We start from the raw sequence: 23,876 nt of genomic DNA on the forward strand, positions 1-23,876 counted from the left end.
TAAATCTCAGTACATAACCTCCACACTGCCTACACTTTGGAACTGTCCTTGACCTGTCTCATCCCAGCACTGCACTCAGACCGATGTAGAGTATAGATTAGGCCAATTTCTTTCAGGTTCAGCTGCAGAAATAAAATAATTTAAGAGTAAAGAAATTTTATCTCACAGACAAATGTATTTATTTTTGCCATCTTTTAATCCCATGACTTAAATATGGAAAAATGAAAGAAAAAAAAAAAGGACCAGGCAACCAATCACTTACTAAAGAGATTTGGTGTATCAAGCATTGCCATTCTTAACACTAGGAATGTGTTCTTTATGTACATATATATGCTGGCTACTTTTATTTACTAAAATAGTATTTACAGTTTCTAAACATGGACATCATTTCAAACTCATTGAATACAAATATATAGAATTTGTATTATTGCATACAAACTAATAGTTCCGCGATAGCAACTGTTTGGACAGCACTTAATATTTCTGTTATGAGTGAGAGGATTTACTGCTGATACTGGACATTTATGAAACATGTGGAATGCAAACATAAAGCGTACCTTGCTGCGTGGTACAGAGGGAACAGTTTAACGTCAGAATCAGAGTTTAATCTATTGCACCATTCTTTCATTTATTAAGTATGTCAAACCTTTCAGAGAATAAAGCACACCATTGTCACACATAAGGATGAAAGCGTGAAAACCAAAACCTCAAAAGGTAAAAGTCCAATGGGGGGCACAAAAAACATATCCACAAAAGTGGCTGGTGAGGATTGAGATATGGTCCCAGGTTATGATGTTTTTACCATCTAAATGGTCAGTGATGGTGAACGGAGAATGATTGCAGAGTTTGCTTCTCAGTCCACCTCCATCTCTTTCGTGCCAGGCTTTGTCTGCTGGCTTCCCTGTGCGTCTCCCTTCCTGTCTGCTCCTTGCTTGGCTGTCGGCCCATTATGAGCTCCACTGTTTTGCTCATTCACTTCAGGGGCCTCCTCCACCGTGGGCTTTGGCCTGTTGATCACTGGGTTACATACGTTATCCAGTTCCTGGTGAGTAATAAGAGTAGAGCGTGTTGGTAAAAGAAATCAGCAGATCTCATCAACACTAATGAGAAAAAAAGAATTACACTTTGAATAGTCCTTCACATACCTGTATTATGGCAATGATGTCTGCTACTTTTACAGTTGGATCTTGAGTTATAGCAAGTTTGCTCTGTGCATTCATCTTGCCGTTCATCCAGCCCATGCTTTCATTCACGCACTTCTCCACAGTGCTCATTTCCTCTGCACTCAAATGTAGGTATCGCTCATCCTGTGAAAAAGTTTGTGCCGAGAAATGTATTTTTTTAATAGGTCTCTACTAATTACTACAACATTAATCATCAATAAATTCACCGCTATGGGTCTATATATGAAACCAAAAGAACTGCAATAAGCACGACAGAAACTTTAAAGAAACAGTCATGACACAAACATTTAGAAAATCAGACAGACAGCTAAGAGGGAGCAACAAAACAGACCAGTGTGTTAAATATCACACAGTTGACACTTCGAGAAATCAATCTTTAAAGCATACTGTTACCTGTCTCGTTTTAAAATATTTCATTTTTGGATTAGAAAGCACTGTATCACTAGATAAAAATGATTTACCTTCTGCTTATAGGAATCCACAAACTTCATGTAGAATTGCAGCTTCTTTCCCAGCTCCTCAAAAGCCCTCGGTCTGTCTTCATGCTCTCTGTGCCGATCCTGAATGGGTTGACCCAACCTCTGGAAAACAATGCGGTTTATGTTAATAGTGATAGTTACTGTCACTTCAAAAACTTCAAAACCTTTAAAATGCGTCTTAGTCTCAGTAGAGCTCAGCAAGTTGATAGAGCTTTTTCTGGTAGTCTGTAAAATCATATCTGAAATTGAAAATAGAAATTTCCTTGGAACAAATAAAAACAAACCTTGAGTGCTTCTAGCTTCTCCTCATAGACTTGTTTGGGTTGGTCCTCCCCATCCTCATACAGCCAGTTCTCTGTGTCCTCCAGCATCAGTGTCAACCTGTTACTGTCCTGTTGGTAAGGGCCAAACATAAAACAGGTATTAAGTAAATATAGTAGGGGATCATTCGTTTGGTACATCTCAATTACACTAGCCTTTGCTACGTCAGGGTGACTTTTATTACGAAGGCACTGTATGTAAGAAAGCGCCACTTACCTCCTCAGTGATGTACTTTTCATAGATCCCACAAAGTTTGTCCCGCAGATCGTATACATACTCCTCCACAGCATTTTTAGCATCATTTAGCTCTTTCACTAGTTTGTCCTGTATAATCATCTGACGCTGTGAGAGGAGAAAAAAAAAACACAAACCAAAAATAGTCTTATAAGGGCCAAAATATGAGGTGTGGTAACAATGACAGAAATAACAAAAAATCACAAACTATGCCATCAAAAATGATCTGAGTTTAATTAACACCTTTCTGACACCATGCGTTGTTGTTTACACCAGTATACCGAGTAAATGACAGGTTATAGATTTGTAATATCATGTACTTTATTTTCACTAATAAATATGTTGAAATGGATGGACTGACTAATAAAGTTGGTAAGAAAACAGCTTTGTCTTGCAGAACGTCAGATTGGTTGGTAATTACAAAATCTAATCTAATCTCAAAATCTGAGATTATAGCTAGTGATAAAAAGAAATACCTGAGAAAGACCTGAAACCGCACGTCTAATGGCCTAAAGACACACACCTAAAACTATCCCATTTACCTACAATATACAGACATTAAATTAGGGGAACATTATTCCTGAGATTCAAACAATATGTGGTCATTCCACTAAAACACAGATTAGGCCAATGACTAACCATTAAACAAACACAATGGCTCTCTCTTGAAACAATCAGCACTTAGAAAATGCCAGAATGGAATAATGGCAATTAAAAGTATAAGGGAAACAATCACAGACCACAATAGGAAAACACAGCACATATCAAGTACATATCAAGTTTTAATTCCACTCAATCCACTAGTGCTCAGTTAATCAGCGTTTCAATCGGACCATGACTCAGCTTTTCCAAAGGCCATCAGGAGCACTCACCTCATACTCCACAAAGTTGTTAAGGACATCACTGTCGAGCTGTCGAATGTTGTTGGCCACAATGGGCAGATCAATACTCTTCACCTTGACTTTGGGTTTGCTTCCCCCTGCTGCTGGGTCCTGCTTTTCCCCAGAGACACCCTCCTGGATTTGGAAACCAGACAATCCAACCAGACCTTGTAGCAGCAGGCCTATATACAATTTACTTTGTAATTCTAGAGCACTTTTTTTTCCTGACAAATTAGTATGATTCACTGTAATTCCAGAAAAGATGCTTTGATGTGCAGTATTTACTTTTAGAAAATTATCAGCACATCCCTAACTTCAAGCCCAGCTGACCTTACTGCTGGAACTGTTTTCCTCGTTCTGCTGATCCCCCTGGCTTTGGCCTTCCTGGTCCACCTGCATTTTGGTCTGAGACAAAACACAAATTTAAGATATTTTTATTCAAGACAGATTAAATGTAAATAACACAGTATTGCAGGCTGACTTTGCCATCACTAAAGCAAATGTGGCAAAAATCACCCGACCTGATCCTCTGCTCTGCCTTCATTCTGCACCATTGGCTCAGAGTCAATTTGCATGTCGTCTCCCTCTCCTTTCTGCTTCTCAATCAGAGAAGCGCTGGACACACTGAAGATGCCATGGACGTTGAAACGCACTTTGACCTTCACTTTGGAGCTATCTCCATCTGGCTGGGGAACCACATTCTGTACTGAAAAACATCCTGGTAAAAGATCGAAACAAAAAGGAGCGGTTTGTTAAAGAGCTTTGATTACAGGACCTCAGGACAGGTAGAAGGCTGGCAATGGCAAATTACAAACTGATAGCCCGCCTAAGAGTGCACACCCTCCACACAAATATACACACAGACAGGAGCCATCTGTGGGAGACTGTGCCTTATTCCTAATTACCATCCAGGTTGTAGATCCATACACGAACTAAGCCATAATGGTCCACCCAGAAAAACTACTTAGGGCACATGCATCATCACTGTAGACTTTTATAGCTGGTAAAAGCCAGATATCTTCATGAATTTACGTCCTAAAATCTGTGAATCGGCCTATGTGTAGGCAGAACTTAAGGAGGACTAATCAGTGGGTTACTAGAAGGCACTTAGGACTTTCAGAGGGTAGAATGGGAACCAGTACCTATCCTGTGGTCTGGGTATGGGAGTTCTTGAGGACTGCTGTAGAAGGCTTCAAGGTCAAAGGGCTCCTTCTTGTGGAAGGTGATCACTTTGGAAAATGGAGCAGCATGATTTTTACTGAACACCTCACACTCTCTGTAAAAAAAAAAAAAAAAAAAAAATCAGTGAAAGTAAAAGCAAAGTCTGGTTGTGGGAAGCCAACACAGTCAGCACATACTGTATCTTCAAGCTGGCAGACCTGGCTTGATTTACTATGTGCAGGAATGACTACAGAGAAATATAGTGTCTTGTAGTGATCGGTAATTACCTATCACTACATTATTATGTAGTGATAGGTAAAATGTCCTTACCCCAATCCGTCCTCTGTAGGTGATTTCCAGCGAAGAGTAATGGGAAAGGGAACCGCATCAGTGATGGAGAATTCGCGCACCTTAAATGCTGGAGACAAAATTGCACACTACACACATACAATCAGCACACACATCACACAAATAAACGCTCATTAGCTGCATTATACATTCTGACCGACAGAATATTTGTACAGTACATTGGAGCAAAATATAAGCTGAGTGTCAGAGAAGAATCATACCTGAAGTGCACAGCCTCTTGCTACAGCTTCGTCTGCGTTGAGTGTGGTGCTGATGTCCTTACAGAAAAACTTGGCGATCCTCTCTTTGATGGCCGGGATTCTCGTGGCTCCTCCAACTATCTCCACTGCATATATATCATCCCGGCTTAGCTCTGCCACAAAACACAAACAAGACTTAGTCAGTTCTTCATTTTTATATTATTCAAATAAGTAAATTCAAACAAATTTGAGGGACATACTTGATTGTTCAAGGGCTGCTTTCAGTGGCATTTCTACTCTCATCAGATATTGAGCACACATGTCTTCAAACTGGCCCCTGTAGGTTACAAGTGAAGAAAAAAAAAACAGTAAAAATGCTATAGAATAGTTTGCAGAAATTTGCACAATAGTGATACAAGCATTAAGAAGAAAAGAACTTAAGACACTTGTACCTGTTCATCCTGCTGGAAACATCAATGTCATTCATGAAGCACTCTATGTTGAGAGGCAGGTCGGAGGAGTTGGCACTCATGAGCTTCTTCAGTTTCTCGCACTCCTGGTGCAGCCGCAGCAGAGCCCTTGGGTTGTCCCTCACATTGAGCTTGTACTTGGTCTTAAACTCCTCGCAGAAGTACTCAACCAACGCCTCGTCAAAATTACGCCCACCAAGGTACAGGTCAAACGCTGTGGCGAGGACCTAATAGACCAGATTGACACTGAGCTCAGAGTTTAAGGTCACAGGTGTTGAATATACATGCAGATGGAAAAAGACTGAATGCGAACCTTGAGTTTGCCTTTGTTGAAGGCCGTGATTGAGACCTGGAATGATGAATGTCCCATGTCCACAAATACCACATTTCTAGGCCGCTCTTCTGGAGTAGGAAGGTCCTGTTTGTAGATCCCATAGGCCAAAGCCACTGTTCATAAGAAACAGCTTTTTTTTTAAGTAAAAGGTAAAACCAAGCACTGAGGTACTGTCTAAACTTTGCACCTGCACACTTTATTATTATGATATGACCTCAGCAAAGGTTGATGCTACTCAAAAAACTTCAACACAAAAGCTGAGTGTCCTCACACCTTAGTAGGATGCACCGATTCCAGATATTTCACTATAACCAATTTATCCACGAAAACTGACCTGCGGTGGTGTCATTAATTAGCCGTAAACAGTTCAGGCCTGCGATTTGGGCTGCATCAAACACTGATCGTCTTTCTGCATCTGTGAAGAAACTTGGGACCTGTAAAACAGAACACAAATCAATAGGTTTCACTGAACCACTTTGTGAGTTATAGTGATGATCATCTGTCTTCCATCACTTACAGAGATGACACAGTCCACCACCGGCTTCTTCAGGGCGCTCTCTGATGTCTCCTTCAGCTTGGTGAGCAGCATCCCTGTAATCTGCTCAACTGTGAACACTTTGTCCTCATCCAAATAACGCACCTGTAAACATGATACATTTAAGACCTTCAAGGCTAATTAAAAGCTAGAAAGAGTAAAGTATATCAAGCATAAAGACCATAAGGTGTTTGGAGATTCATTAAAGTTAAAAAAAAACAATCAAACATCTGTTTATCCCACTCACTTATCATGTTCCGCATCATGACTGAATTAAAAGAACAAAGGAGTGCAATGGCAGCAGAAAATGGTCAGGGTCAGAGAATGGAGAAAAAAAACAGAAAGAAGTAAAAAAAAAAAAAAAAAGAACATGCTAGAAGTTTGTCAGGTGCTTTACCTTAATTCCAGTGTTTCCATTGGCCAGTTTATGTAAGATGTAAGGCAGTTTGGGTTTCTCTGCTTTGACAAATGGGTCATCAAATGCTCTGCCGTGGAACTTTTTGAAGCCATGGACTGTATTTTTGAAGTTTGTTATAATCTGCAATAAGAAAATACATTTCGTAAAGATGTGTTTTATAGAAGTTACTTTGTAAATGTGAATTGTAAGAATGATAGACTGCACTGACAGTACTTCTTATCATTTTAATGTGCAATGTTGCTTTTAATAAGACCAATTGCTGATTGCTGACAAATGGATGATCTTACCTGACTCTTGGCTGCATTTCCGATCATGCGGTTTTTGGAGGCCAAAGACACACAAGCCCTTGATGGAAGACAAATACAACAGCAAATTAGGAAGGCTACAACAGAAATAATCCCGTTAACAGACGCGGCAGATGAAGCAGAACTGTAACTGACTGACTGTTGCAGACAGAATCACATGTTGAGGGCTGAGAGGCAGAATTCGATCAAGGAAATTTCACAAGGAAGTCTGAGGAAGAACCCCAAACTAGGGCAGTTAGACGGAACAGTTCACCTTCAAAAGTAATCTCATCCTGTCCAATAAATAAATAAATAAATAAATAAATAAAAGCATCACATCCCAATCTCATGTAACTGGCAGACAAACAGCAAATCACTAGATCACTGTTTACTGACAAAGATGAATGCTTCTGTTCGGGGTTTAGGGATCCATTTCACGGTGACAAGTCACTCCGTAGTTTCACCTTGCCACGGAAATATCCCGATGCACAGTCTCCTTCCCAGCTGCACATCCCTGTTTGCAGGATACTGCAGCAAATGCATTCCAGTTTGCATGCAAAATGTCCCTTTCAGGAACAGGAATTTCTTAGTATTGGAAGATAAGTTGATTCATTATGATGCATTCCCGGATTTGATTCCCAGTTATTTCTGGGCTTGTCCTTGAAGGCAGCAAGGATGTAGCTTTTATGCAGGCCATAATAGACGCACTATCGCAATGTCGTGTCAAAGCCTATTTCTTTTCTTCTGGAGCATACAGTGCACTGACATATTTCATTGCCACACAGCCTGAAAAGCTTGTCTTGTCTTCTTTAAGTTGCTTATCACGGCCAACGGTGGTACTGCGCAGCTCTCGGGAGACAGTGTCAACTGTCTGCAAGAAGAGAGAGCCACACGCGACATTCTGACCCACGGTAACCTGCTGTGACGGCGACTAAAGCAGTTGTTACAGGCCTCCTCACTGACATCCCCGCGGCCTCCATACCGTCGCGGCTCGGCCGGTGCGCCTCCAGTCGCAAACATTGCGTAACAAGCTCACAGCCAGACCACATTACACGGTGATGTTGTCCGTCAATATTTCTACTTACGGTGTGCATCTGTCACTGTATTCATTGGCAACGGTTTCAATGCCACCGCTCCTGGCCACAGCGATGTAACAGTTTTGGAAACCCACATCAATGCCTACCACTGACATGACGAGCGCTCTTTAATTCTCCTGCTGCAAGTTATACTCCGCAACGACCGCGCTTGAGAAAATATACCGCAAAAATATACCGCTCCTATGAGAATATATATATACATATATATATATACACACACATATATATATATATATGTGTATATATGTATATATATATATATATACACACACACACAATGGCGGTCTATTCCAAAATGAAATGTAATTCAGCGTGTCCTTTGCTTTTTGAAATATACGAGGCAGCAAACTGAGGGTGCACTAACTGAATTACTAGCTGTTATGTAAGTCAAGCTGTTTATAGCTAACTCATTCAGGGTAATCCCAGGCAGCAGTGATGTCCAGAGCGGATTCTCCCACTCCTAGCCGACCCTAACATCACCCAGCGGCTCTGACAGAAAAAAAAAGCCCGCCCCCACACGTTTCTGATTGGCTGCGTCACACCCTTTGTCCTTACGTGATTGGTGCGACAACCAATCGATAACAGAAGACTCTAGAACCCGCTGGAAAGGACACCGCGGAATACGTCACAAGCAGTACGAGGAGCAGGTCAGCGTACATTTATGCCCTCATTTAAACCTGTCAGGTAGAGTTTCTCCCTCCAGATCCCGTGTCCTCTCGCGGGATCTGGGATCTGCGTGCACATTACCGCTAACTGTGAATCTGAATCACCGTTACAAATAACGAGTTAGTATGCAGAGCTGGCAAGCAGTGGCACATAGTTTGCAAGAAAATGCACCTTGACAGACTACGCTTGACATTGCCTATGTCCAAATGGCCAAAATCCCAATTGTGCACCAGTGGCTGTGGAGTAGGAAGTACTCAGATCCTTGTGTTAAGTAAAATACTCTGTTACAAGTAAAAGCCCTGCATTCAACACTTTACTTCAGTTAAAGTATAGAAATATTATCAGCAAAATATAGTTAAAGTGTGAGAACTGAAAGGAAATGCAACTTTCAAAATGCCAAATAACTATATAATTTATACTATTTAATTAATATTACTTACATCTTAATGTGTAACTAGCATTATATCATTGCCTGTATGAGGCAGAACTAATTCTACATAATTCTACATATAACTACATTTTATACTGTTGGGTAGGTTAATCAATAATGCTGTAATGTGTTCCATAAATTGGTTGGCTGTTTTGAATGAACATTTTTTTGTAACCTAAATGTAATGGAGTAAAAAGTACGTACGATATTTCCCTCTGAAATGCTGGCAAGTGATGTAGAGTGTACAGTAGAAAGCAGCAGTTAAGAGAAATACTCCAGAAAAGTACAAGAACCTGATGTTAGTTCATTTCTGCCACTGACACATTGACTTTTGAATCCATTGACAAGAAGTGGCAGACCATGGCCAGGTTTGGCTTCTAGAAACATGGTTGAAGTCTGGTATTTTACTTTGCAGTTTGAGGGAAATTAATTCAAAGTAATGTGTGGCAGGCATTTATATTTCAAAATAATATGCTATAGCCCACTCAAATTGGCTTTTGGCAGTATTTGTAAACAACAACTTAAGTCTTTTGAAGAGATATATGACTTACTGGAAACTAAATGCTCTCTATATAATGCCATGTATCATGGGGTATGTCTAATTTTCCCTCACCAATAAATGGTCTATATAGCCTAAAAAAGGAAATTATAAAGTTTTATGTTCAGCAAATTACTACTGCTGAAGATCTGTTCATTAGTATGTATATTTTTATGTGTCCATTTTTATATAGGCTACATGTTTTAGCATGCAACAATTTCATTTGCTATTTATCAATAAAATACATTTTTGGAATTAGGATATTTTTTTTTTTTTAGGAATGTTTGGTTGTGCACAGATCGTGTTTGATTGACTTCTTCCTGACTCTCCCGTTAGCTTTATTGAACGGGGGGGCAACTAACACCTTAGTCATAGGCCTTTTCACAGATGACAAGTTGACATAACACAGCAGGAAAAGCTCAGATGTAAATAATAAAATTAATGACGGCTGAATTACATTTATCTGCTTTCAGGGTCCTGGTATTGTTCAGGCTGACTCATTGTCACACTGTCATGGCTGACTGGGACACTTGTGCTTTTTCTGCTATGACAAGGCAAAGAGTCTGGTGTGAAAAAGCCTTTACTTGTGTCATTTTTTGTTTTACTTTGGTTCCAATATATATTATCTTTTCTATTTGATTATTTCACCCTCTTTATCTTTATTATATAATGTTAGTGTTGTGTATTTTATCCATTCTCTGTACTTCTACTTTTATTTTGCTGTTGTTATTTCTGAATTTTCCCATGTAAAATCTGTTATTATTGTTATTATTAGTAGTAGTATTAATAATAATAGTAATAATAATAATAATACAATGAACTTGACTAGTAATATGTTGACTTTGGGTTTGAATACTCATACCTCCAGTTTCAGATATCTTCATTTTAATTTACTAGCCTATAATTAGTTGCTTGTTATTAGTTATTTAATAATTAAATGTGCTGACTTACATGTATCTTAAATGGAGATATCTGGAGTTGACATTTCTGACTGAAATGTAGACATCTTTAATTATATTATTATTACTAGTCAGAATATATGTAGAGATATTGTAAATTTGAATTTGGACTAGTCAAAGTGTAATTAGAGATTTCTTGAATAAAAGTTTTCTCTTGTCATAAATGCACCTCGAATATCTGTAATGTGAAATCCTTTATGATGTTAAAATGACGCTAACCACTAACACATCTTTTACTGACTGTTGGATTTCAGCCTCACTTGAACACTTGTTTCCTTGCTGAGGACCTGAGGGACTGACTCTTCCTTCATGTTGGACTCAGCCTGACGGGCCTTTGAGCAGGAAGTGCTAGTAGAACGAACTGAGCTAACCAGCTAATAGTAGTCAGGCAGGTTAGCTCGGCATTTAACTCGGTAGTCACAATGGGACTGTTCGGCAGATCACCGGAGAAACCACCAAAAGATCTGGTGAGCACCGACAGCTGAAGACCAGGACTGTCTTTGAGAGTTTTGTCCGTAGTAAGAAAAAAACGATAGTATCTTTAGCTAACCTTGCTAACGTTAGCTTTCAGTTTAACTCAGCCCCGTGCAAACTGTTGCTACTTTCTGCCTAGTGAATAGCTTACGTTGGTTTAGTTAGAATTGAGCCAACAGCCTCTGTCACGTCAAGCTGCACTATTTCTACAGTACTTAATGTTACACGTTTGTTTATACGCCTCATCAACCGATCAGTCTTATTTTAGTGTGTGTATTGGAGAGCTAGCTAGTTAGCATACAAGCTAACACAAGTCTGCTGTCAGTCAGTGTAAACAAACCCTGATTTGGTTCGCTTCAGCTAACGTCATGATGCGTTACAGTTTAGCTGTTATAATCTCATGGATTGTTTTAATCTAATGTTACTCATATGTTGAGATGGACATTGCAAACATACTGTAACTGTTCAGGTAATGTTAATGCAGCTTGTAATAACATAATGTATCATTTCAGATCAATGAATGGTCTCAGAAAATCAGGAAGGAGATGAGAGTGATTGATAGACAAATTCGAGGTAAGATACAGTCAGCATTTTACACTACCCACGAACAGCTGGAAATATCTAAATAAATAAAAGTATAATAATTTTTAAGTTTGAAATGTCCATCCAGTATATAGATTTACTTTCATTCAGTTTCAAGATCTGGCAGTGTATTTATTTGACAATTAACTATTTGAAAACAAACGGAGGATATAATTATAGTAATTGCAATTGGAATATCTGGAAGCCAGAAAGGATACTTTGTTGAAACACATTGATTTGACCAGACAACTACTGACTTATCTTATTGGGTCAGGAAGATGTCAAATAGAATCATTCTAGTTGAAAAGCATACCTGATTCTATACTAGAGGCAGTGACTCAGTACAATTGTAAATCTGAATTGCTGAATAATGAATGAATGAATGATTACACACTGCTTGTTTCAGATATTCAAAGGGAACAAGAAAAGGTTAAAAGATCCATCAAAGATGCTGCCAAAAAGGGCCAGAAGGATGTTTGTGTGATCCTCGCAAAGGAGATGATTCAGTCCAAACGAGCTGTCACAAAACTTTATGCTTCCAAAGCCCATATGAACTCTGTATTACTCAGCATGAAGAATCAGCTTGGTGAGTTTGGGATTACAGAAGCTGGTTCATTAGACAGGGGAAAATTTAATGTAATTTCATCTAAAATTCTTTATCGTCATCAGTACAACAGTTTGCTCCTTTATCAACTTAATGTTCTTCTCGGCAATGTCAGTGAAGGGAATGAATTTGTGCTTTTCCAGCTGTACTGCGTGTAGCCGGGGCCCTGCAAAAGAGCACAGAGGTCATGAAAGCCATGCAAACTCTAGTCAAAGTCCCAGAGATCCAGGCCACCATGAGGGAGCTATCAAAGGAGATGATGAAGGTAAGCAGCAGCATCCAGCAAAAATAGATCCTATTTACAGTCAAGTTACTGCAAGAAATGTAAATCTGCAGCTGACTCAGATAACCATCTACCTTCCTTTCTTTCAAAGAAAAAGTTGCCATGGCATCATATACACATATTCATATTACAGGCTGGCATCATTGAGGAAATGCTGGAAGACACATTTGAGAGCATGGAAGATGGAGAGGAGATGGAGGAAGCGGCAGAGGAGGAAGTTGACAAGATCCTCTTCGAGATCACAGCAGGTAAAGAGATTTGTTAAACTAAATGACAGTACATCATTACTTTCCTGTTTTATGATAAGATTTTGGTATCTAACTTCTTTAAGAATTGAAATCTGAACCACAGATTAAATTAAACTGGAAATTAATAATACTGAAAACTCTGTTTCATGATTGTATTTGCTCTGTTAGGTGCCCTTGGCAAAGCGCCGAGCAAAGTCGTAGACGCCCTGCCTGAAATGGAGCCCACTGGAGCGGCTGCAGCTTCGGAGGATGAATCAGAGGAGGACATTGAAGAGATGCAGTCAAGACTGGCAGCTCTGAGGAGCTAAGGTGAACTGCCACTGTTGTGTTAAAGTCAGTTTGCTCACTCCATAAAGGACAGAGAATTGTGGTGCAGGGTTTACAGTGCTGAACTTCCTCTGTGCTTCATATTATAATTATTATTTCACATAATCAGTTGGATTTACTATGTGCTATGACAGTTAATGTCTTTAAAAAGTTTTTTGTTTTGTTTTTGTTTTTTGTTTTTTTAATAGAACGTTTGTTCTACTCAGCCAGAAGAAAAGGTGTTTTCGCTTTTTGTCTTTTATTATCAGGGGATAACCCTTGGTAAGTCTTTATTATCCAAAGTCAAACAGAAGGTTTAAGAAAGTGTATATAGTGTAAGTACGAAAAGCCTGCTGTGCCTACAGTGCTTCGTCATATTCTTCTCCTGTCCTAAGCTGTGGACTGGTGGTAGAGGTACTTGGGTATTTATGATCCAAACAAGTGATTGATTAGCTGTTGATGGAAGCCACCCCACATAAATCACATCCTAGATTACTATTCAGCAGTAGTTCTAATCTGTTAGAATACATTTTGTAAGCAACAGCTGTTCTGTTTACTAGTGCTTAGCCTATATTACCTGAAACACTAGAGATGAGGTGGATTTCTCTCTTAATAGTTAATTTTCTGTACAGTCAAAATGTTTCTATACTATATTTGTTCTTACATGTGAAATACACTCATCAGAAAAATGCACGCATACTAACTTAACGTGATGTTTGCATCAACATTCTGCTCATTAAATGTTTGACTATGTGTCATGATTGAGTTCCTTCTCAGCAGGAAGATGCAGAGGACATTGAAAAAATGGTTAGCACAGAACCTATGTATCGTGGAAGTATTGTGTGTATAATTTTTCTATGTGAATGGGGAAAATAAGGAAATAAACTTTTAAGAACAGAGGTTGCCAATAAGAAGAATGCATTACATCTCTTTCCGCTCTCAGTATTGATCACAGCAACTTACTTTACATTTAGCCCTTCAGCACCACAATAAACACTAGATACTGGGTCTGTTCTCATCAGGAAGAAGCTCTAAGGGGAAATCTGAACCCGCTGGCTTGCTATAGTACACTCAGCTGGTCAGAAACTGTACTGCATGGACACTCTAATGCTGTGGACACAAACACTTGTCTGGCAGATAGAAACGTTTGCTCAGCAGCTCTGAAAATAGACTGTAAGAACAGTAGAGAGAGAAATGATCATCTTGAAGTCCAGTGACTGCAATCCACCAATAATCAAATGCTGGAGGTGTGACTAAGAAATTATGGCATTTATTTTTTAAATACTAATTAATAAACATCGATTATTCATTTCTTGCCTTCTTATATTTTAACCTGTGACATGATGGGAGTATTACATCATGTTACACCTTGTTGATGGTTAGTCTGTATTTTTTTTTAAGAAGGAGCAGAAGTTTTAAACCCCTTGGCAGTGCATGTTGGTCTACCCTTGTTTTGAAGCCATTCCCTTGGCTTTAAACTCGACAAAAGGATTAGATTTCCACCAGCCACGGCCCTCCCTCACCAGCTTTTGTTGTACTGTAACAAAACCTTGCCTCTGTTCTCGAGCTTCAGTATGTAGGCCAGAGGCTGGACGTAGAAAAGGTAGTGTAGTTGTAATGGTGCAGGTGTTCACAGGTTAGTGACCAGAGGTCAAGAGTTCTCAGTCCGGAACATTTTGATTCAGATGTCTGTAGACATCCTGCAGTTGCTTTAGTTTCCCACTACTCAAAAAGAGGCGTAGAACAATTCAGTCATTAAAGTTCATTCATCATGTAAATTTAGTGTACACATATAAAGTGCTGTAAGGCTCAGATGTGATACATTTATTCAGTGACACCAAGTGACTAAGGCACTTTCAACCCAAAACACGTATGTTAATTTTTCCATGTGAAAAAGAAATGCTGCCTTTGTCTGTTTTGTACCATTGTAAACTGAATATCTTTGGGTTTTGAACTGTTAGAGACACTCAGACATTGACACTGTCAGACATAACAAGACATTTGAAGATGTGACCTTGGGCTTTAGAGAAATATACAGTAATTGTCAGTTGCAGCCCTACTCCCATGGTGCATATGCCTGTAGTAAAAATGTTTTTATCGAAATTACCAGAGGCATAAAAGGACCTGCAGACCAGGTAGTGGTGTTCCAGCTGGGTGCACTGGTTAGTTTCTGGATCTCTGGACAAATAATGAGGCCTGCCAAGTGCTGCATAATCCGCTGGTGCGCTGTGCTTAGTGGGAACTTGGGGGACACAGACTCTCCAAAAGGTAAAGGCGGGAGGACGTCAACGGGGCCAATCAGGCCATGCACACATCGTATCAAAACTGAACACGCTGTGTGCGACGGAGACTCGTCTTTACTGACCCGGCTCTGCTGGGTGTCTGTGTTGTCTGTGCTGTCAGTGCAATGCAACACTGCCATCTATGGATAATAGCTACGCTCCGTTCGCCGTTCATGCTGCATCACGTTGCTGCCTGTGTGCGTCCAGACGCTGCCGCCTGGACTCGCCTGTCATCTGGAGGAAACTCCTCCCAGCAGACAGCGCGTCCTGTCGCCTCTCCAGCGCAATGGTCTCCTGGATCATCTCTCGGCTTGTGGTGTAAGTCTCTTTTTTTCCTTTAAAAAAAAAAAAAATGAAATCATTATTTCAGTCCACATGCTCCGTCACAGACTAGAATAATAATAAATTGCGGGCCCTGTTCGTTGCGGGTGTTCGAGGCGCTCACTGACGGCGCAGGAGCGGCGCGCTTCAGAACCGCCCGCAATCCTGTGTAATATTTAAGCAGAGTCAGGCGTCAGTGTGTGAGGAGAGCAGGCGTCGGTCTATTAATTTTTGACTGAACAACAGTGCGAATTCCACAGGATCCTACTTTGCCGTCTCAGCAGCAGCGCAGAGCCGGGCCTGTGGGCTATAGACCTACTGTATTTCCAAAACACTGCTCAGCAGCCTGGCACTCTTTGTGTTTATCAAGTGGCCGTTTGGTTTTATTTATTTATTTATTTATTCATTTCTATGATTACAGACAAAGAGGTGACGCGAGTGGCTGAATAACCCATTATCATACCACGAGATGATGATGTGAATTCAGATCCGGAAAATCAGAGGCGTCTTTCAGTGGCAGAAGCCTAAATGTCAGTGGGTGGCGAGGTGACCGGGCAACAGGAGCGGTCTTTGAGTGGGGCTATGTTCTCTGTTGACGTCCCGTATTGGGAGAAGGAAAAAACAAAAAAAAAACAAAAGGGATGGGTCAGCCTTCTCGGCTTACACGGCAAGATTTATACGTGTAATAAGACATGTTGGAATATAGCCCAATATGTCTCCTTATAGTCGGGGATTTAAATGAGATTAAATAATAAGAGCATATTTATTAAGGTGGGTTATGGCTATTTTTACCTGCACAAAATATGAATCAGCGCCATTACAGACCGTGTGGAGTATACCCACGTTAGGCCCAACCTCAAAATAGTGAGGCAATTCAATTTAGATGACAAGATCCTTTTACAGAGATCGGCCTTTCCTGCATCTGGCTGTCCCAAAACATGGTTATGTAGGTCATTTTCAGGTCCAGTCCCCGACAGACACGCGTCGTTGCGTCGCCCAGAGCGGGTGCGTTTCTTTTGCGTGTCCTTGCGTTCCCAGGCTCCGCTAGGGCACAGTTAGCGGGGCCGGGCCCCGGGTGGTGCAACATGATGTGGGTCAGTAATTTGATCGGGCCGCGCTCACAGCTGTTGCTTGGCCGTGGCACTTGGACAGGGTGCTGTCTCTGTCCGGACACCGAGCGGCACAGGTGTCGACACAGGAATAGAAATGTAAAGAAACCGAGGAAAACACATGTAAGCTATTTTTTAACCTCATGACCGGGAGTTCGTCACCTGGACAGCCCGTGCGGCCCAGTCAGCCATGGCAACATTTGACTTCATGCATGGTTGATTTAACACTTTTCTCTCCAGAAGCAAAAGGCTGTTGTTCATTTTCCGATTGGCCTTGATCTCACCTGTCAACCTGTCAATAATTTGATAGGCTGCAGCTCAGAAGGCTCATAGATTAAAAAAAAAATGTGTCGTATAAATGTATACACTGAAACAAAAAGCATCTCTTGTATGGACAAATTACACAGATGCCTTCACATGAACTTATTAACATGGAAAAAGACATTTGACTCTTTAGCCCAGAATATATTTTTCAAGAACATAATTTGAAATCTCTGCTTAACCCATAATATATTGTCCTTAATCACGATTCATTACATTTGAAATGTCTTGATTTTATGTTATTCATGCACATTTAAAATATCTGTTGGACTGCAGTGTTAGATGTTTCGTTTCGAGAGTTGATGGGCACATTTTCTGTCTTTTAGACTCGTGTTTGGTACACTATATCCTGCATACTCATCTTATAAAGCTGTGAAATCAAAAGATGTGAGAGAATATGTGAGTATATTATTTGTGTTATTAGATATGAAATGATATTAGGCTGCTTTGTCCAAATAAATATGATTCAACAAGGTCTTATGTGTGAATTTTTAAACTGTTTTTCCCTGTTTCATTACATCTTAGGTGAAATGGATGATGTACTGGATAATATTTGCCCTATTTACGACTGTGGAAGTATTCACAGATATGTTTCTTTGTTGGTAAGTGACCTCAGATATTTAGTGTTCGTGGGTCCTCCGTGGAAAGTAGTTTACCACTTGACTATTGTATTTTTATCACATAAACTATTTTGTCACAGTCGTGAAAATTGTGACAGCTTGCATATCATTATGTTGTGCTGCCATTCTGTTTCTCCATTGCAGGATTCCTTTCTACTATGAATTGAAGATAGCCTTTGTGGTGTGGCTGTTGTCCCCTTACACTAAAGGCTCTAGTGTGCTATACAGGAAGTTTGTTCATCCCACACTTTCTTCAAAAGAAAAGGTGAAATCCCTTCCTTTGTTGTAGCAGTTCAAGGAATAGCTTAGGAGAAAATATTCAGTCTAGGCTTTAAGTTAGTCCGTGGGGCTTTGTGACTAATAGAATTTGAGTTTTGCGGCTGTCTGGAGAACAAAAGTGCCTTTGTGCTGAATCACTTTTCCACTTTAGCTGTTAAAAATGTGTCTGCCGGACTGGGGAGAGGATATGTCGCGGTGTTCTTCCATTTCTCCTTTTCCTTTTCCTCTACATGTGAGTCAGGAAAGGGATAAGTGAGATTTGTGAAGATCAAAAACGACAGACTTAAATGATGCATTCAGGACATTTAAGAACCACCTGTCAACACGGCATGAAATGAGTTACACAGTTACAATGAGAGATACGATGTTCACGTGATTGTTTGTCCTTTTTTCAGGACATTGATGAGTACATCTGCCAAGCCAAGGACAAAAGCTATGACACACTGGTGCATTTTGGGAGAAAAGGGCTGAATGTTGCAGCCACAGCTGCAGTCATGGCTGCAACAAAGGTAATGCAGACTCTGGACATTTGTTTTGTATTGACCTGCGGGTACAGTAGAGGGTCATTGTAGATAAGGGTATCAAGGCTGTTATATTGTTTTCTATTCACATTTCGAAGTAGGCCTATTGAATAGAGCTTTGGGTGTTTTGAAAGTCAATGATCCAGTAGCCTATTGTATCAAATTATTAATTTCCCTAAAAACGATCCATGCTCTCAATATCTCACATTGCTGCTGAACCTAAAATAAACACCTGGTGTTTCCTGACCTAGAGCCAAGGAGTCCTGTCAGACAGACTGAGGAGTTTCAGCATGCAGGATCTGTCTTCCTACCAGTGTGACGACGTTAACACCGGCCCTGGCACTACGCAGCCTGCAGCAGCACAGCATCGGACCAGACCCATGATGCGTAGCAAGTCAGACGGCTACAACAAGGGTAAGGAGACATTACTTTCCACCAGCACAGAAAAGTAAAAGCTACTATAGAGACTGACTCTGACCACCGAGCTAATGGGGTTTTAGAAGCATTTTAAATCTCTGTTGTGGTATTGAGAATATATCGATTTTGTAATGCAGCAAGTTGATAAAAACGGGTACCATACTGGCCATTTGCTCAGCACATTAGCTGCGAGAGTGCTCTATAATGTGATAGCAGTGCCGGTTTGGTTTGTTTGAGAGAGATTATCGTGTAGCTTTCTGTCTTCCTGTTCAAGCTTGGTCAAGCCAGCAAGATATTGTTCAGTACCTCTGCTTTCCTGAGTGGCCCCCCAACCTCAGTCCTGCCTTCCTGTTTGGAACAGGTCAGGCCTCACAGGGCCGGACCTTATCACAGGATCACCATCCTGTGATAAAACTCACATGTAGCTGCGGGGACTTGTTCCTAGTTTAACATCATGTGGAAACAGTTGTTGTTTTTTTTGGTCTGGATCGAGTGTCATATTTTTTTTTTCTCAGATGATAATTATTCCATTGAAGATAAAATTAAGAAAAAACCTTGAGACACAACTATTTACATTGGATGGAAATATCCGTGCATTTAAAGCGCAGTTAACCTTTTTATTTAACAAGGAATCCCTGTGAGATTACTTCTTTAATATCTGCTGAATTAACAAGTAAATTCTCACTACATTAAAGTAGAAATATGGTATTAGTCGTTATTTTTCTTACTGTCAACAAATCCCATGAGCATGTTTTAATCCTTCTCTCAATACTTCCTGACTACCACACCCTATCTGTGGCACTCAGCCCAAAGCCCTTTGGTTCCTACTGGAGATGTAAATCTTCAAAAAAATATACATTTTGATTTTTAAACAAGGCTCAATAATAGCCATCAACAGCTGGACACTGCAGTGCCCATGTTCATCATAGTGAAGGAACATGTCACTCAGTGCAACAGTGTGGCTCACTGATGTGTTTTTAACAGTGTTTGGACAATAATAGTGCTCTCTGGCACAGAAGAATAAGCTATATCAGGCTTTTGCTTTTTGTTACTAGGGTCAGTTCATTGTTGGTTTTGATCTCTCCATAGGATTTGTTGACAATAAGAAAAACTTAGAATATGTTAATAGGAAAAAAACTGCCCTTTAAGACTACTGTAATATATTAAAGTCAGTTTGAACAGTGTTGCAACATGAATGTTTTGGTTTGTTTAATTACATGGACATAATTCTGCAGATACTGAAAAGAAGAACAGAGACCTAATAAGAACAGCCTTGTTATGCTTGTTTGTGCTGACACAAAATTTGCTTCTGCCTATCATGTCTCCCTATTTGGCTTCTGCTCTGTGGTCTTGAGAATGACAATGCATTATCATGTGAACTTTCATAATCCTCACTGGCCAAAATCAGTAACCGGACCACAGCAGTTACGCAAGTTACGCAGTGTTTTTGCGTTTGATTCAGTGGATCAGAGACAGGATTTCCATGTTGTTCATCCCTTCCACTGACCTTTTTCCACGCCACAGGACAGGACTTTGACATGACTGAGTTTGAGGTTTTGGGGTTGGACCAATGGGACTCCAAGGACTCGCTATCCCAGACAATTTCACCTTCTGAGTCTGAGTCCACGCCCATTACACCCTCACTGACATCCCAGTCCACCCCACCCTCCACTCCCTCTCCACCTTCCACTCCTCCAGTTCCGGAGCAGCCTGAGGAGGTGGGGAAAGGGGTGCAGACAGCGTCGAGCTCCCCACAGCTCAAGCTGATTAAGAGGAAGGCTCCTGAGGTATACCGCCTCGCCAAAGTGGCCGCTCAGCTGCTGCCTGATCCTAACTGCCCCTTGAGAGTAATGATTTACCCACTGATTCCCTAATTTCCATGGCTGTGTGGCTAAATAGATCACCATGGTTCAGTGCTTATGCAAATGTGGAGAGTCTGCTTGCTAATAGGATTTCTGCGCTGGTGAAGCTGAATCATGCATTAACTTTAGTGGAAATATTGTGAATGTGTGATCTTGCTCTGGTATGATTGTAACGACTCACTAGGCATGGGAGACGTCCAAACATGGTTGACATATTGACATGGATTGCCTTCCAGTGTATTTCACCCCTGATAATAACTTTTGATTTGGCAACTTTTGATGTTACATTTATGGAAATAGTTGTGCTAAATCAATCCCTGGAATGAACTGATATTCATTCATAAATTTCAACATCGAATATCAGTTTGTTTGGGATTGTGTGATGCCAAGTAAAGGAAAGGAAAATGCCAGCAATATTATGTATTTTTCTTAATGTCAAACCCCATGAAAAGTCCAAAAGACCTACTAACAAGAATTGTTTGTGTAGCCAAAGCCTGATCTAGCTTATTCCTCCATGCCATGGACCTTTGTTCTTGTCCAAACTTTATTAAAAACACATCAGTGATCCACATTGTTGCACTGGTTTACGTGTTCCTTCATTATGATGAACATGGGCACTGTTGTTTATTTTGAATCAAACTATTCTTTAACAAAAGTATCACATTAACCATTTAGGAATTACAGCCATTTTTATACATAGTCCTTCATTTTCAAAGGCTCAAAAGTAATTGGACAAACCAACATAATTGTAAATTTAAGGATTATTTTTAATACTTGGATTATAATCCTTTGCAGTCAGTGGCTGACTAAAGTCTGGAACCCATGGCAATCGCCAAATGCTGAGTCTCCTCCCTTTAGATGCTTTGCCAGGCCTTTACTGCAGCCTCCTTCAGTTGCTGCCTGTTTGTGGGTCTTTCTGCCCTCAGTTTCGTCTTCAGTAAGTGGAAATCATGTTCAGCTGGATTGAGGTCAGGTGACTGACTTGGTCATTGAAGTATATTCCATTTCTTTGCCTTGAGAAGAATGTAGTAGTATTTATGTTCTGGGTCATTATCCATCTGTACTGTGAAGCACCATTGTATCAGTTTTGCAGCATTTGGCTGAATCTGAGCAGAGAGTATAGCCCTGTACAGTTCAGAATTCATCCTGCTACTTCTATCAACAGTCACATCATCAGTAAACACCAGTGACCCAGTTCCACTGGCAGCCACATATGCCAATGCCATAACACTGCCTCCACCATGTTTGACAGATGATGTGGTATGCTTTCATCTGTCCAAAGAATCTTGTTCCAGACCCGGGCAGGCTTTTTTAGATGTTTTCTGGTAAAGCCTATTCTGGCCTTTCTGTTCTTGAGTGTTACAAGTGGTTTGCACCTTGTGGTTAACCCTTTGTATTTACATTCATGAAGGTGTCTCTGGATTGTAGACTTCGACATTGATACGCCTACCTCCTCCAGATTGTCCTTGACCTAGCTAGATGTTGTGAAGTGTTTTTCTTCACCAAGGAAAGAATTCTGTGATCATCGACTTTAGTTGTCTTCTTTGGTCTTCAGGCCTTTTGGTGTCACTGAACTCACCGGTTCATCCTTCTTTTTAAAAAAGTATCAAAATTGTTGATTTGGCTGCTCCTGAAGTTTCTGCTATCTGTTTGATAGGTTTGTTTTGTTTTTCAGCCTAATGATGACCTCCTTCATTTGCATCAACACCTCTTTGGACCACATATTGAGAATTCCTGTAAACAGCTACCAAATGCAAATTCAAAATGTGGAATCAACTCCAGAGCTTCTATTTTCTTCATTTGTCATGAAATAATAAGGGAACATGCCATACCTGGCCATGAAACTGATCAGTTGTCAATTGTCCAATTACTTTAGCTTTAAAGATTTACATCTTAAGTAGGAACAAGTGAGGTTGGAGCCGAGAGCTCCAGCCAAGCCATGGAAGTCAGAAAGTACTGAGAGATGGACAAACACATTGTTGGTTTTGGTGATTTCATGGGATTCGTTGACTGAAGCAAAATATAGAATAATGCCAGGAGTATCCTTTATTAATTGTGCAACTGTTTGTAGCTATTTTTATGACTGAACTCCTTGTCCCTCTCTGCTTTTATCTTCATCTGTCCTCCCTTTTAGCCTCCTCTTAGAGCCGTAAGGCCTCTCACAAGATCCAGGAGTGCTCTTTCTTCAAACAATGAAGCCATGTGAAACTGTCCTCAAGACTACTCCAGCTGCCTTTGCTGCAAGAAGTAAAAATTCAGAATGGCCAAAAGCTACATGACTGAAGCAGCCTTGCTTTGGAATAAGGTATTACCAAAGTGACCTATGAAGACCCCTCTACATATATAGTTTATGGCTCATGGCTCATGATTAAATAAATGAGGTTTGTGACACTGAGTTAGGAAAATGAATGAATGGGCTCCGCGCCGATAGACACTTTGAGTTTGTGGGTTACTGAATATGTATTTATGTACAGTTTGATTTTTTTAAAAAGATATATATGTATATATATATGATATATATATATATATATATATGTATATATATATGATATATATATATATATCTTGTTTGAGTAGGCAATTGCATGTGTGTCTTCCCTGTCATTAGTCCACTGTTTATTCAACAGAATGTACTGTCATTGAATACTACAGCTGGCATTGGCAATGACATGGTCCCTGTTAGAGAATGTGTAACAAGCCAAGGATCAAAAGAAAAGGCGAGGCTGTTTATACCCTCAATTTATCTGCTCTGGAGAAATATCTGGGAGCAGCTGAATTCTGCACTGATTAATTATCACATCAAGGTATTGACAAAACAGTCAATTACCCCATAACAAAAAATGAGAAGTCAGACAGCAGTGGCAGACAATATTCTGTTATTTACCTCTCAATTAAAGCCTTAAAGAAAGAGATAGCAGAGACTTAAATATATAAAATGTCTCTACACATGATATAACTATTTCTATCACAACTATGTTCTCATTAAAATCATTCTAAACATTTTTTTATGTTTAGAATATAAATTACCACCCTCAATACATAAAACAATAATAATCATGACAAATTAGTAGCTGAAAATTATCATTAATAATTTTATCATCATTGTTT

General features: G+C 40.0%; 3 protein-coding genes across 3 annotated transcripts; 2 read left to right on the plus strand and 1 right to left on the minus strand.

The window, feature by feature from the left end:
* Positions 1 to 307: 307 nt before the first annotated feature.
* On the minus strand, positions 308 to 8,065 carry hspa4l (heat shock protein 4 like). The gene is made up of 19 exons (XM_040136440.1): positions 7,935 to 8,065; positions 6,853 to 6,910; positions 6,545 to 6,685; positions 6,130 to 6,252; positions 5,947 to 6,046; positions 5,592 to 5,725; positions 5,261 to 5,505; positions 5,069 to 5,145; positions 4,830 to 4,981; positions 4,591 to 4,697; positions 4,242 to 4,375; positions 3,621 to 3,817; positions 3,430 to 3,504; positions 3,091 to 3,234; positions 2,201 to 2,326; positions 1,948 to 2,055; positions 1,646 to 1,765; positions 1,146 to 1,307; positions 308 to 1,042 (listed from the first exon to the last, which is right to left on the minus strand). Exons 1-19 carry the CDS (start codon positions 8,039 to 8,041, stop codon positions 854 to 856), a joined length of 2,499 nt encoding a protein of 832 aa, XP_039992374.1. The 5' UTR covers positions 8,042 to 8,065; the 3' UTR covers positions 308 to 853.
* A 2,732-nt stretch (positions 8,066 to 10,797) lies between these two features.
* On the plus strand, positions 10,798 to 13,935 carry chmp3 (charged multivesicular body protein 3). The gene is made up of 6 exons (XM_040136445.1): positions 10,798 to 11,006; positions 11,526 to 11,586; positions 12,002 to 12,181; positions 12,343 to 12,464; positions 12,616 to 12,730; positions 12,899 to 13,935. Exons 1-6 carry the CDS (start codon positions 10,962 to 10,964, stop codon positions 13,036 to 13,038), a joined length of 663 nt encoding a protein of 220 aa, XP_039992379.1. The 5' UTR covers positions 10,798 to 10,961; the 3' UTR covers positions 13,039 to 13,935.
* A 1,613-nt stretch (positions 13,936 to 15,548) lies between these two features.
* Positions 15,549 to 23,200, plus strand: reep1 (receptor accessory protein 1). The gene is made up of 8 exons (XM_040137676.1): positions 15,549 to 15,636; positions 17,396 to 17,468; positions 17,595 to 17,671; positions 17,834 to 17,954; positions 18,364 to 18,477; positions 18,741 to 18,903; positions 20,431 to 20,693; positions 22,903 to 23,200. Exons 1-8 carry the CDS (start codon positions 15,605 to 15,607, stop codon positions 22,972 to 22,974), a joined length of 915 nt encoding a protein of 304 aa, XP_039993610.1. The 5' UTR covers positions 15,549 to 15,604; the 3' UTR covers positions 22,975 to 23,200.
* The last annotated feature ends 676 nt before the right edge of the window (positions 23,201 to 23,876 follow it).

The sequence above is a fragment of the Xiphias gladius genome, chromosome 10 (assembly GCF_016859285.1).
Source record: "Xiphias gladius isolate SHS-SW01 ecotype Sanya breed wild chromosome 10, ASM1685928v1, whole genome shotgun sequence".
Lineage (NCBI taxonomy): Eukaryota > Metazoa > Chordata > Actinopteri > Istiophoriformes > Xiphiidae > Xiphias > Xiphias gladius.

Bases quoted from the DNA above. Each gene is read 5' to 3' on its own strand.
- hspa4l (XM_040136440.1), bottom strand. From the start codon at position 8,041: ATGTCAGTGGTAGGCATTGATGTGGGTTTCCAAAACTGTTACATCGCT. The intron at 3,235-3,429 runs GTCAGCTGGGCT...TTCCAAATCCAG, and splicing joins AAAACAGTTCCAGCAGTAAG to GAGGGTGTCTCTGGGGAAAA. The intron at 2,056-2,200 runs GTAAGTGGCGCT...CCTTACCAACAG, and splicing joins AAAAGTACATCACTGAGGAG to GACAGTAACAGGTTGACACT.
- chmp3 (XM_040136445.1), top strand. From the start codon at position 10,962: ATGGGACTGTTCGGCAGATCACCGGAGAAACCACCAAAAGATCTG. The intron at 11,587-12,001 runs GTAAGATACAGT...TGCTTGTTTCAG, and splicing joins GATTGATAGACAAATTCGAG to ATATTCAAAGGGAACAAGAA. The intron at 12,182-12,342 runs GTGAGTTTGGGA...GTGCTTTTCCAG, and splicing joins CAGCATGAAGAATCAGCTTG to CTGTACTGCGTGTAGCCGGG.
- reep1 (XM_040137676.1), top strand. From the start codon at position 15,605: ATGGTCTCCTGGATCATCTCTCGGCTTGTGGT. The intron at 17,672-17,833 runs GTAAGTGACCTC...TCTCCATTGCAG, and splicing joins ACAGATATGTTTCTTTGTTG to GATTCCTTTCTACTATGAAT. The intron at 18,904-20,430 runs GTAAGGAGACAT...TCCACGCCACAG, and splicing joins GTCAGACGGCTACAACAAGG to GACAGGACTTTGACATGACT.